At 45.9% G+C, this 12,856-nt stretch overlaps 1 protein-coding gene across 2 annotated transcripts in view; it reads right to left on the bottom strand.

Annotated features, from left to right (window-relative positions):
- sptbn1 (spectrin, beta, non-erythrocytic 1) overlaps window positions 1-12,856 on the bottom strand; it is a 55,489-nt gene that overhangs the window by 16,870 nt on the left and 25,763 nt on the right. For both annotated transcript variants that reach the window (XM_088305155.1, XM_088305153.1), the window contains 20 exons: window positions 11,291-11,442; window positions 10,507-10,680; window positions 9,333-9,424; window positions 8,819-8,899; window positions 7,362-7,477; window positions 7,062-7,174; window positions 6,750-6,937; window positions 6,155-6,272; window positions 5,325-5,483; window positions 5,141-5,236; window positions 4,606-4,812; window positions 4,253-4,406; window positions 4,029-4,180; window positions 3,441-3,659; window positions 3,269-3,349; window positions 2,360-2,566; window positions 2,054-2,265; window positions 1,142-1,279; window positions 937-1,057; window positions 458-673 (listed from right to left, as the gene is read on the bottom strand). In XM_088305155.1, coding sequence (XP_088161281.1) covers window positions 458-673; window positions 937-1,057; window positions 1,142-1,279; window positions 2,054-2,265; window positions 2,360-2,566; window positions 3,269-3,349; window positions 3,441-3,659; window positions 4,029-4,180; window positions 4,253-4,406; window positions 4,606-4,812; window positions 5,141-5,236; window positions 5,325-5,483; window positions 6,155-6,272; window positions 6,750-6,937; window positions 7,062-7,174; window positions 7,362-7,477; window positions 8,819-8,899; window positions 9,333-9,424; window positions 10,507-10,680; window positions 11,291-11,442 — 2,996 coding nt within the window. The remainder of the gene's footprint in view (window positions 1-457; window positions 674-936; window positions 1,058-1,141; window positions 1,280-2,053; window positions 2,266-2,359; window positions 2,567-3,268; window positions 3,350-3,440; window positions 3,660-4,028; window positions 4,181-4,252; window positions 4,407-4,605; window positions 4,813-5,140; window positions 5,237-5,324; window positions 5,484-6,154; window positions 6,273-6,749; window positions 6,938-7,061; window positions 7,175-7,361; window positions 7,478-8,818; window positions 8,900-9,332; window positions 9,425-10,506; window positions 10,681-11,290; window positions 11,443-12,856) is intronic.

Here is a 12,856-nt window from a genome sequence, read left to right as displayed (position 1 = left end):
ATACATACAATTTTATTTATATAGGGAATTTCACAACAGCTGTAGCTGCAACAAAGCACTTTCCATATGTTACAACATAAATCAGCATGGAATTAGAACACAAATTAAACCACAATTACAGTGAACAGTGGCAGTCTCATGTTGAGTCGGAAGCTAAAGAATAAAAATGTGAGGGGTGGGGGGCCGATCATTTTTATGAATAAGGCCGGAGGGTTGCGGTCGGAACATTACAAAGATCACGGCCAGAGGGCGGGCGACTGACCGACAAAAAAAAAGGGTCAAGTGCCCAGCTCCGTAAATGTACAGTATGATCACCTCGTATTACAAAGTGACTACTACTACTACTTTTAAAAGCAGAGAAAAGAATTTGGCTGCTGCTGCTTTAGAGCGCCTAATTGTCCACCATGAGTGTGCATGTCATGCAGAGAACAGCAAAAGGTGGGATGAGACGACGCACCTTCATCTCCTCCCACACGGCGGTAATCTCGTCCAGGCGGCCCTTGATGGCCTCAGATTGTTCCGGGTGTTCCGAGGACAAGCGCTCTGCCTCCTTGCCCAAGTCGCCCAGCTTGTCCTCGATGGCGGCCAGGTCTCGCTCCATGCCCGTCAGCTTCCTCTGCAGCGCCATGACGCCCGCCAGGTCGTTGCCCAGCTCCTGGGTGGACTCGATAACCTTGGGGGAGGTCCCAAGCACACGTTCATGGGTTAGCGCATTGCCTGTAGTCGTCGTGTGTGATAGTCTAAGATGAGATCTCAAGAAATGCCATTTGATGCCATTTGTGACACTGACCTACGGAGTCAGTGGAGCAAAGGTATTTAGCCAAATGTTTTGTTTTAGAGCTGAAATGGCAATGCTGTGAAAGCGTTAACGCTTTTCACGTTGTAGGAACACCACCACCATTAGTTTGGTCTGCAGTCGCTTGACCCGAGCAGTACCTTGGTTTTCTCCTTGATCCAGGACTTGGTCTCGTTACACTCCAGATGGTAGTTCTGCACTCCCAAGGCGGAGATCAGACTTTCCTTCTTCTGGTCCACCAAGTCTCGGAACTGACTCCACCTGACAAAAACATTCAGTCACTCTTCAACTGTGACTTTGAAAGTCCAACTTGGTTGCCATGTTGGACTTTTGCATCCATGTTACCTGGTGTTGAGTTTGTCCTGATGGGACTTGATTTCCTTCTCGCTGGGATGCCCGCTGTGGATCAGTTGCCTGGCAACCTGGTTGACAACAGCAACCCGCGACGCTTGATTGTTCATCTCGGGTTCCAAACTCTCAAACCTGCACAAACAAACAGGCCAACACATCAATCAACAACAGCGCACGCACGCACGCAGAAAATGTCCTGTGGTGGCCTTTGCATATTTACAAGGAGGGAAGCTCACAGAGCAAAATCACAATATTTGATTGCCATATTCATATTTGATAATTCTGTGATTAATGAAAATAAAGTTTTCTTCTTTTTGTACATTTAGCATTCAGAAAGTTTGTGAAATCAAACAAAAATTAGCCAAACTTAAAAAAACTTACTGGTCTCGTTTGCTTTCTTGTGTTTTTAATTTATTTTTATTGTTTGATTGATTGCACACTGTCCTTGTATCTTTTAAAAGTGGCGTTTAAATAGAACTTCTTATTCATATTCTCATTATAAAGACTTTCCTGCCAGCATTTTACAATTATCTGCTGAATTAAAATGAACATTGTTTGATGCTAATAAAAATAAACTGACTAAACTAAACCTATACGATGAAGTACTGTAAATCTGTGGTTCTGAGGTCTCAGATTTCTTTTAATTTTATTTATTTTATTTTTTTTTAAAAAAGCCATTGATGCTGGTTTCCAGATAACTAACACAAAAACTTTTGGCTTTGACAGAAAAAAAAACTGAAGAGGCAACACAATGACAATGACAGCTTCTTATTGTCATTATGCACAGTAAAAATTCAATTGAAAAAATTGCCACAATATGCAAAGTGGCATCATGTGTATCATCAGCTCCTCACACACTTTTGGGCCTCGTTTTCTTTCGGAAGCAAACAGAGAAAAGTGCGTTACCGATGCTGGACCACCTCGAGGTCCTCCAGCTTGTCGGGGATGTCCATGCTGTTGAGCCACTGCTCCTTCTCGTCGATCCACAGTTCGCAAGCGTTAGCCTCGCTCAGTATCTTGTACAAGGCCAGCGCGTCCTGCAGCGCCTGCTTGCGGAGGCGCGCCAGCTCCACCACCTCCTTGTAGCGCTCCTCGATACCCGCCAGACGGCTCTGCACCTGCCAGTGCACACGCAAACCACAAGCCACGTCACGCCACATCATGCCAAGCCACGTCACGCCACGCCACGCCACCCCAAAGCCCTGAACTCACCTCTTGGGAGTCGGCCTTCTCGGCCGGCATCGTGCGCGACTGCTCGTGCAGAGCATCAATGACGGGCCGGTAGCTGGCGATCTCTTCGGCCACGTCCTTGTGCTTCTTCACCAGCGCCTGCGTGGAGAACTCGTCGTGGCCCACCTCCACGCTGGACACGATGCGCAGCACATCCAGCATCCACGTGTCCATGTCGTCCGCGTCCGCCTGCAAAAGACACATGCGTCATGCATCACGTACAACGACTAGTGCCAGCAGTGGCTGCACCTGTTGAAAATTTAAACAACCACGCAGAAGACGAAATGTCTCCAATCAAGGTAAAATCTGTTATATCTTACCTGGCAGTTTTTGTCAAATTAATTCACTTGCTTCTAGCATATTGTTGTGCATTATTGAGCTTTACTGACTGCATATGAATAAGGTCAGCTTAAAAATAAGAAATCCCAACATTCTGTGCAGTGTCGTGCTTATGAAGAAAACAAATGGAAACTAGTCATAGGTGTCAACAACCTTGAAAAACTAGTTTCGGGAGACAGCAACTAATGAAAACTTATTGTTAAGTCTGCAGTAAAATCAGGCCGTGTGGAAAAATAATCACTGCAGATTGCTGTCATATAGCAAAATATCTTCCATATAATTGAGACATGTGCGATTTAAAATTTTGCAATACAGTGAAAGTGCAAAGAGTGAAGCTCGCTATGGCGAGCGTGGGCCAGCATATACTCCTGCCACACTTGCAAAGGCTTGACTCGGCCCCCCTTTTGGTCGCCATAGAAAGAAAAGCTGCACTTGGAATATGCATAAAATGGAACCAGCCCACAAAAATGAGTGTGATGAGTGCATTTTGACAAGTAGGAAACTGGGCACAAAATTTCCTTGAAAGAAGGACTGGAGAAGAAGGACTCTTACTTGGAACTGGTGCAGGTTGCACGCCTCCTGCAGGCGAGACTTCCGCACAGCCGAGAGCCGCTCCAACGCTGCCCACTGATCCTGTGATGCACACGCCACAAAAAAAAACCCCAAAAAATACAATCATGTCTGATCTCTTTTTTCTTTTGTCAGCCTGTTGGGTTTTCATTACCTGGATGTCTTGGATGCGTTCCCGGATCTTGTCGGCCCCGAAGTGCTTGTCGGCCACCAGCTGCTCCCCCTGCTTAATGGTCTGCTGCAGGTGGGCGGCGCGTCCACTCATTTCATCCTCGAAGGCCTTGTGCTGACTCAGCAGCCGCACGGCGCCCGTCAGGTCCTTGCCGCAATCCTCCAAGGAGAGGATCTGCTCCTTCTCGCGGATCCAGCCCTCCTGCCAGACGCCCAGCAGAAACAATATGGCGGGTTTGGCAAGGGAAATGTAGAACGCTCACGAAAAAAACCCCCCCAAAAAAACGTAAACTCATGAAAACTCTTGTAGTGATGGGCAAACCATACTAACTGGTTGCAGACACTCGAACTACTAGATGTAGGACGCCGGCAACTAAAAAGATTAAGACGATAAAAAACTCATTGCAAGCTGTCAACAACGAATAACTATTAGCAACTAAGCTTACTAACGACATTTAGCTTGAGGAGGTCAACAAGTGATGAAGACGATTGTGAGGAGGCCACACACTGCATGTGGACTCGTCGCCTGGCGCGTGGCTCGCTTTGAACGAATACCCGAGACGCGACAAACCTCTTCGGCCATTTCCCAGAAGAACTTCCAGAGGCGGCGCGACTCTTCGAGGCGCGCTCGCCGCTCGGCCGCCAGCTGGCTGAGTTCCTGGTAACAAAATTCCATGTGGGCCACACGCTCCCTGATGATCTGAGGGTCGCACGGTTTGTACCCTGACGACAAAGACGAGGAAGAAGAGTAGTCAGTCTGATGCTTCCAGAAGACATAGGGACGGCGAGTCTCACCGTCGGAGTCGCTGGCAAACTTCTGCGCGTTGGCGTTGACGTTGCGGACCCGGTCGGCCTGGATTCCGATGTCGGCCTCCACCAAAGCGTGCTTCTGCAGCAGGTCCTCCACACCCAGAAGGTGTTTGCCATAATCCTGAGACAGCAGCAGCATCTGCGCCCCAAATGACCAAAGCATCAACAATACCGCTCGCTTGCGTGATTGACTTATGTGGAGGTGAACATAGGAGAATGTACTATCGGCTTGTTATCGTGCCGAAGGCTGGCGAGTGAGCGAAAATTGTGCTTATGTGGCAAGCTTAAGGCCTTCAAAATGTCCGCTGGTGACACTGACGTCATCATCATCGTCGCACCTTCATCTCGTCCATCCAGTCCATGATGTAGAGCATCTCCTGGAAGACCCTCTGCATGCCCAGCGTTTGCTCCAGCCTCAGCCTGCGCGCCTTCAGCAGCTCCAGCAAGTACTCCCACAGGCGGATCACGTTGTCCTTCCTGGCTGTGATGCGCTTGATGTCGTGGTAGCTTTCTGCCTCCAGCTCCTTGGCCACCGACACCACCGCCTGCAGCGCAAGCCACAAAACAATGTTCAAGACTATCATCAAGTGCATGAAACAGAACGATGCTTCACAAACAGCAAGTGCCACCCAAAAACAAAAACAAAAATCTTGATCATCCAACTATCACAATGATGAGCAACATTGAAACATAAAAAAGTGCAGGAGACTAAATTGTCCAAAGTTGCACTAATGAAAAAAAAAAAAAAAAGACAATTTCCGCAAAAAAGAAAAACTTTCAACTTTACAAAGTTTGTTTTACATTACAAGCCCAAAATATATAATAACATGATGAAATGAGAAAAATGGAGCGAGTGAGGTACGGCGCAGGCACCTGAACGCGCTCCTCGTAAGCGGCGATGTCCGTCTCGATGGCCTCATGCTTCTTGGTGGCCGCCTCCACCGCCTGGAGGTCGAATCCAAAGTTGTCCTGTGGGAACCAACACACGTACGCACTCAAAATGGCGCTCTCTAGTCACAGAGCGACGCGGTGGCGCCGCGCTGGTGGTGTCCGTCACCTGCGAAACCAGCCGCTGGTTTTCGCTCAGCCACGTCTCTCGCATGGCGGCCTTGCGGTCGAAACGGCGAGCCAGCTGCTCCAGTTTCTCCTGGCGAATCAACTCCGTCCTCAGTGCCAACTCGCGCTCGTGCTCCGCCTTCTCCAGACGCTCCCACGCCTGAAAGCAGCACAGCCGACAGGATGGCGTGCTCGTCACATGACACTGGAGATTTTAGAGCTGAAAACTGGCAACACCATCAGAAGCAAGCGCCAAAGTTTTCGCGACATCCAAATTGTATTCATTAAGTCGATCATGATGATTTGCTTCCACAGCGTGACTGTTGGATGCGACATTTGGTTTTGTCCAATCATATTTCAGCTTTGCTGTGTGTTGCCACGTCAGTCTAATCTGCCTAAAACTTTCATACACAACCACTACTTCTGACACAAATTATATTCGCACTTGGACGGTTTCTTGAAACAATCATATTTCAAACGTGCCTCAGCGGGATTGCTAGCTACTTGATGACGTCAGCATTTTTATATCCTCTGATAGGCTGGTCATAGCAAAACTGTTGGACGAGCAACGAACGTCTGCAGTGACCTGATCTAAAAATTCATTCCGTCATCTACACATATGAATGATATTACAGCTCTAGTGAGTAAGATAATTTTTTTTTTGTCTCGGAAATATTCATTCTGAATTAATTATATGGCAATTCCTCTTTGTTTTTTTTAATATAATTGCGCTGATATGACCGGATTGAGAGGCGGATTAAGTGCCCAGTGGCGAAGCAGGGCGTCCCGTCACATAATTGGGAGTGATGACATCAGAGTGGGCGTGGCTACCTTGTTGATGTCCGAGATGAGTTTCCCCTCGCGAGGCGTGTACACCTTCTGGTTGTTGGCCCGCATTTTACTCTGGATGGTGAACAGTAGAACCTCCAGGTTGCCCTTCTCTGTGAACCTACATGCGCGTACACACACATGCACACAAAAAGCAGTTATTGAAGTTTGTTTCAGATTAAGTTTTTCAGGATAGTCAAGGGCATAAAAATCAAAAAGAGCAACTTTTTAAGGACACTTCCATGAAATATGATCATCAGGAATGGAGATGAGAAAATATATGAAAGGCATTACAGAAAATATGTACAAAAATATTTCACGATAGCCGATTTTAGAATTTATCAATCAAAACGAGAAAATAAAAACATTGAAGTACAATTTAGACACCAATGTGTCATTTTGAAGACCTCTGAAGGACATACGAGTCATTTTTCCAGATAACTAATGTCAGAGGTTATGTCATTAAATCCACAAATTGTGGCCACTAGGAGTGGAGAGAACAATATCGTAGTTCTCAAACTTTGGACACTAATCCTCTCTAATCCTGTCTAGTTATAGAGTAGGCCTGAAAAGTATCTTTCTTGTAGTTGCAACGCACTTTGGGGGCTTTTCCACTGTCCTGTAGGTGTTGAAGGCCTGCAGCTGCTGCTGCACGCCCACCAGCGAGTTGGCAAACTTCCTGTTGTTGAGGATGATGATGGTCTGCTCAATCCACTCCAGGAGATCCGAAGCCAAAGACTCGTACTTGTCCACCATCTTCTCCGTCTCAATGGCGTTGTCCAGAACCTGCGCGCAAAACCAGTACAGCGCGTAAGCCCACCGAGCACCGACTTGAGGCCCTGCAGCCGCTTTTACAATTTTTTTGTCGTCAAACAAACATGTCAAACACGCGATTGTGCCGTGCACTCACCTTGCCGATGCGCTTGCCCTCCACCTTGAGGGCCTTCATCTTGGAGAAGTAGTGGTAGTAGGTGACCACGTAAGTGATGATGGACTTCTCGTCCGGGTGGTCCACGCTGATGTCTGCCAGAGGACAAGGCCCAGAAGTGAGCAACGTCGCCACAACATGACATCATCGTAGTTTCACCATCACGGCTAGCGTTAGCCACATGCTAACACCAACGTATTTGCATTAACATTTAAGAAGGGTGCCCGCCCTCCGTGACATTTACGAGCCGCCCTTGATTAAATGTGACGCAGTGTGGCGGACCTTCGGGGTCGAGCAGCTTGGTGAGGCCCAGGTGTTGCTCGGCCAGGTTGAAGGCGTTCTGCAGGTTGTAGTGCGCGTTGGACTTCTTCAGCTTGTCAAAGTCGATCAGGTCCGGTCTGAGACGGGATGGAAAGACGCAAGCATTTCTTGTCACGTTACACAGCAACAAGACGAGCACCCATTTCTATCACTTCACTTCTTATGCTCCTTTCAAACTGTCGTTTTATCTTTTTTTTTGCTCAGATATTTGTGTTAGCTTTGTGTGTAAATTTCTTCTGAAATGTTTAAATCATAGAATTTCACAGTATGTAATATTTAATCAATAATGTGCTAGCATGGGTGTGGGCAAGCTTTTTGACTTGGAATGTAAAATTGGAAAGCAGGGCTGAACCAAGAACATTTGGTGAGAGCGTTTGGGCCAGCTATGCAAAAGCATTGTCGTGTGCAAAGCTCACGTTGCACAGTAAGCACATGCAAATAATGTGCACTTTAAAAATGCGAAAATGTGCACTCTCATCCAGGTTGTATGTTTGTGTCGTGAACGAGAAGAGGATAAAATTAACGAGAATAAGAATAACAAAGGGAACAGGAATAATTGGGATCAAATTCATTATTCGAATGTACCCGACGCAACACGTATGGCCGCTACATTTTGGCCACAAGCTTTCATTATTTCACACATATGAAATTATGAATGTGTTCACGGATGAGGATTGTTGTAAAACTCAATGTCTGTATTTCGGAACTATGGCAAAGCCACGCAGCTTGCAGCATGAATCGAGTCAGTGGGGGAAGACGGACATCAGTGTCTGCGCCGGGTCGAGGCGGACCCAAAAGTTATTCCCTTCACGCTCAACCAAAAAGCATGCTAGGAAATGCGAGACTTCACCATCGCCTAAATCTACTTGGTCAACGGGATGCATTTGACGTGACGCACTTCCAGACCCGCAAATGTATTCGGAGTGTGATGTCATCGCCAGCCCGCAAGACTTTTGGCATGTCTTTTGTGCACAAAAACAATGAGTGTGGCTTGCTAAACACACGGCACAGGCACGCCTACAAAGGTCACTTATGGTCAGTGTGCCATCGAATGCGAAAAAGTAGGCATTGCGGGGACAACATGAAATGATTGATTTATTTCTTCTTTTTTTTTTATTAATTGCACGAGTGGGCTGGATTAAAAAGCGCAGTGGGCAGTATAAAGTTGGAGTTCTCTATGGCAAATGGAACAAATCATTTTGAAAGCTCCTTTCTGTCAACTGAATATCATCTGCACCGTATAATCCTGACCGCGTATAATATTTGAGTGGACATGTAACGCAATGTCATAGGGCACGTTTCCTTTGCCAGCATTGGCATGTTTGACTTGTTAATAATCTACAGACGGGCAGTTTGGTGGCGACGCCCACCTGTGCTCATGAATGTAATGAGGAATTGTACGTGGGACGTATAACGACCTGTGTTTGTGGATGATGGCGTTGAAGGCCATGCCGTCCCGCCAGCTGGTGGAGAAGTTATGGATGTTGACGTTTGGATATCTGCAAGGCAACACAAACAACATTTGATTTACAAGTTGCATTTGTTTCATCCGAGCTCCTATCTAACCCAAACGTAATTGTATAGCAGCGCCTCGCCATATAGTAACTCGACATAATTTTTGAAGATACAAGCATTTTTTTTTCTTTGACTTGTGAGCGCAGACTTGAGATGCGAGCACTGGTGACCAGTGACTTGACGTTGTGCTGTCTTAGCTACCCGGCTGCAAGGCGAAGCTCGAAGCTTTGGCAGCTGGGGGTGGTAATAACCCGTTTGGGGACTCGTTCTTTAACAGTTGACTGTCACCACACGGCGATCTTTTTGCAAGTCTGCACACTTGAGTCAAAGCAAAAAAAAAAACAAAAAAAAAACTGACGCTTGTGTCACTCGTATCTTCTTTTGTTGTGCTTGATGTTGCGATGCGCAATCACTCACCCGGCCGTCTTCATCTGACACCAGAGCAGCAGAGCATCTTTGGCAGACTTCTTCTCTTTGTTGTCTTCCGTCTCAACGCTGATGTCTTGGATCTGGCACACAAATGCACAAACGTCAAGGCTGCCGGCCGACAACATCAACCAAAGCCAAGATTACAAACAAGACTGATGAAGTCCAAACGGCTTTTGGGAGACAAAGTGTAGCATGGCGACACAAACATGTTCACGTTCACGCTCACACAATCATCGCTCGGCCTCAAACCAGCAATACACCAACACGCAAGCACAGGCTGAAATTCTCACAGCTGCCATCAATCGACTTCATGTCACCTCCTGCGCAGGATTTAAAACACTAAAGACTTTTTTTTTTAATCCTGCCGGCTTATAAACATTAAATCCCTTTTCCTCCCACCGAGCATGCTGATGACATCATGGCTGGCGTCACATGACAACAATGCCGCCGCCACTGCAAAGTTAATCAGATGAAGGCGAGAGTGACACAAGTTGGAATGGAGAAAAAAAAAAAAAAAGAATCCATTTTGTTTTTCTGTGAGTGCACTTGATAAAAATTCACGCCTGGATTTTGCTTCACCCTTTTGGGTCACTTTGTGGATGCATGAAATTTATCAGAATCCGAATGTCAACTAAACGTCACTGCAACGTGTGCTGTGCTAAAAGTTACAGCAATTAAATTTGGAAGGATTTATTTAGCGCGGATAAACAGACATCAACCCATCATTTGAAAATCATACATATTTGTAGAAATGTTTTCTTTATTTATATTTTTTACATTTTTTATTATTTCCCCCCCCATTTTAATACTTTTTAACTTACTAAAAAATGTCAAATGTAATCAACTTTTTGGAGAAGAATCCTTTGGCTTTGATTTTTTTTTTTTAATTCCCCCAATCATTGGGCATCAATTATTTTTAAATTACAGATTTTTTGCTGTTCATGGGTCGGCCTGGTCCCCATCGCCTGATGGCTCAACTGTACACGCAGATATATTATTATTATTATTATTGTTGTTATTTATCAATGTAAAACTATTATAGCGTACCACCACAGATTTGCAATTTAGCATTTGCGAATTCACCGATGTCATGTTTTTGTTGAACCATTTTCATGCCGGTTTTCTCAGCAACCGTCGGCGTGCAAACTGTGCGGGTGGCTACCTGGAAGCGCAGGATGATGGTCCAGATGAGGCCCAGTGTGAGGCGGTGGTTGCCGTCCACGATGTCGTGCGAGCCCATATTCTCCAGGTGGACACGCTGCTCCTTGAGGAACTGCAGGGCCTTGTCCACGTTCTCCAGGCAGTGGATCCTCATTCGGCCTTTGGTGGGCTTGGGCTGAGGACGGACAACCAGGATAACTTGAAACTAGTCAGCGATTCAATGACAACTGATTGTTTGTTTCCAGACATTGTTGAACTTAAATCAGCCCAAATCCTCCCAAATGTAAATCGTTTCCTGTAGCTCTCCATAAAAGGGAGAGAGTAATCTTTCAAAAATAATTTGTTTGCAAACGGCGTTTCATTTGGAAAAACATCATCAACATGTTGGCCGATTTTCTCTCTCTTTTCTTGTTAGCTGCAGCCGTGAATTGTAGTTTATTCATAATTTTAGGGCTACAACAAAGAATTTATTTTATTATCATATTTTAGGTGATTAGTGTGTGGATTTTTCATCACGCCCAGCAGTTGTCTGACTGTTGTCAGGGGGAGCAAAACGCACATTTATTCCTCACATATTGGCCATCAATCTATAAGAAGCTTTCAAGGACATGATGACATCATCATCTGGCCTTTCCCAAACTCTGCCGCACCCCCCAAATAAAAGCCGCCTCTCATTTTTCTGGCATTTAGCAAATAGATATCCTTTTATTTGACTGAAAACTGGAAAAGTGTTGTGTGATTTTATGACAGAAAGTGAGAAAAAGTGTGTGCGTGCGCATGCGTACCAGCCTCTCCCCACTGAGGACCTCCAACAGTTTGATGAGCATGCGACCATCGCGCAGGTCCACGTAAAGGTCGGTGATGCGACAGGAAACTCGGGAGAGGTGAGAGTTGACCCATTTTGTGAACGTCTTCTTCTGCACCGCCTCACGCTCGTCTGAGCACAAAAACAAAAACACGCCGTCACGTCTTTGTGTTCAACTTTCATACCGACATTTTCAAGAGAGAACACACAGACACATGTGTGTGTGACTGTTGGTGTGTTTCCTCTGTGTGTATTGTTCCCTGGTGTGCATGTGAGCGTGCACATTAGGGAGGGGCTTCCGGTGTGAGAGAACAATCCAGAAATACGTGCACACACGCTTTGCTTCATACATACACACACACACACAATTTTAGAGCCTTCTGACGGAATGTGGACATTTGCATATTAAGAGAAAGACAGAGAGAGAGAGAGAGAGCCTACAGGTCCATGTATTGCGTATGTGTGAGAGTGAGTTTGAGAGAGTGTGCTTGTGAGGGGTTGAGTGTGCGAATGAGTCTGTATATGATCTGCCTTTTGCGTTTGTGTGTGTGCATGTGTGTGCGTGTGAAAGAAAATGTGCAAGAATGTGTGAAAGTGTGTGTGAGATAGGAGTGTGTGTTTATAAGTAGGACTGTGTGTGACAGAGATTGAGTGTGAGAGGAGAGAATGTGTGTGTGCATATGCAACAGTGTGTACTCGTGACTAGATTGCGTGTGTGTCGGAAGTTGTGAAGAGACGTCATGACAAGCATTGTGTTGCTTTTCCGGCCCAGCAAACATTTTCATCCCAAAGTGAGGCAGGAAAACGACACACACGCGCACACACGCCCACACACCCCCGCACACACACACACACCCACCCACCCACCCGCACACCCCCACACAATCACGTCACAAGGTCATGTCAACATCATTTGGGATTCATTTATTCTTCAAAAAAGACGGACGACATGTTCAACACAAGGCCAACATGCCGCGCCTCTTAAAGAATCATCACATAATCCAACTTGTTTTTAAATACACTTGCTTGCATCACAGCACAAGTCAAAGTCAAAAGCTTGAATTTCTTTGAGATGCTGAATGCACAGAGGAAGCACCAGAGCGCGTGTGTTGCAGTAAGAGGAGACAGCGCTGCATTGATTATTGGTGTGTGCTTGGGGGTGGGGTGTGGTGGGCGTGGTCTATTACACTCCCGCACACACGCACAGTTGGGACATGACCTTAACCCAAGGTTACACACAAAGCAGACATGGGCGTGGACTTTGCTCTCCAATGGGACAGAAAATAGAGAACACAACCAATTGAGTTGAGTTTACATGTATGAAGATAGAACACAACTTGCAACATGTACACACAGCAAACACACAACATTGACTGAGAGATAATCGACACACATACATAGACAGACACATCTGCGTGTGCTCCTGTACTCAAACGTGTGATATTACACTACTCTACTCTCTACAAAAGTACACACACTAACCATATTCATTGATTATTAAAATAATCAGAAAAATATTTGTCTAGTTTGTTTGTGGCTTATAGGA

The sequence above is a fragment of the Idiotropiscis lumnitzeri genome, chromosome 9, assembly GCF_059441095.1.
Source record: "Idiotropiscis lumnitzeri isolate Australia: NSW breed Sydney's pygmy pipehorse chromosome 9, RoL_Ilum_1.0, whole genome shotgun sequence".
NCBI classification, from domain to species: Eukaryota; Metazoa; Chordata; class Actinopteri; order Syngnathiformes; family Syngnathidae; genus Idiotropiscis; species Idiotropiscis lumnitzeri.
Note: the sequence above shows the minus strand (reverse complement) of the source record. Positions and strands in the feature narration are given on the sequence as shown.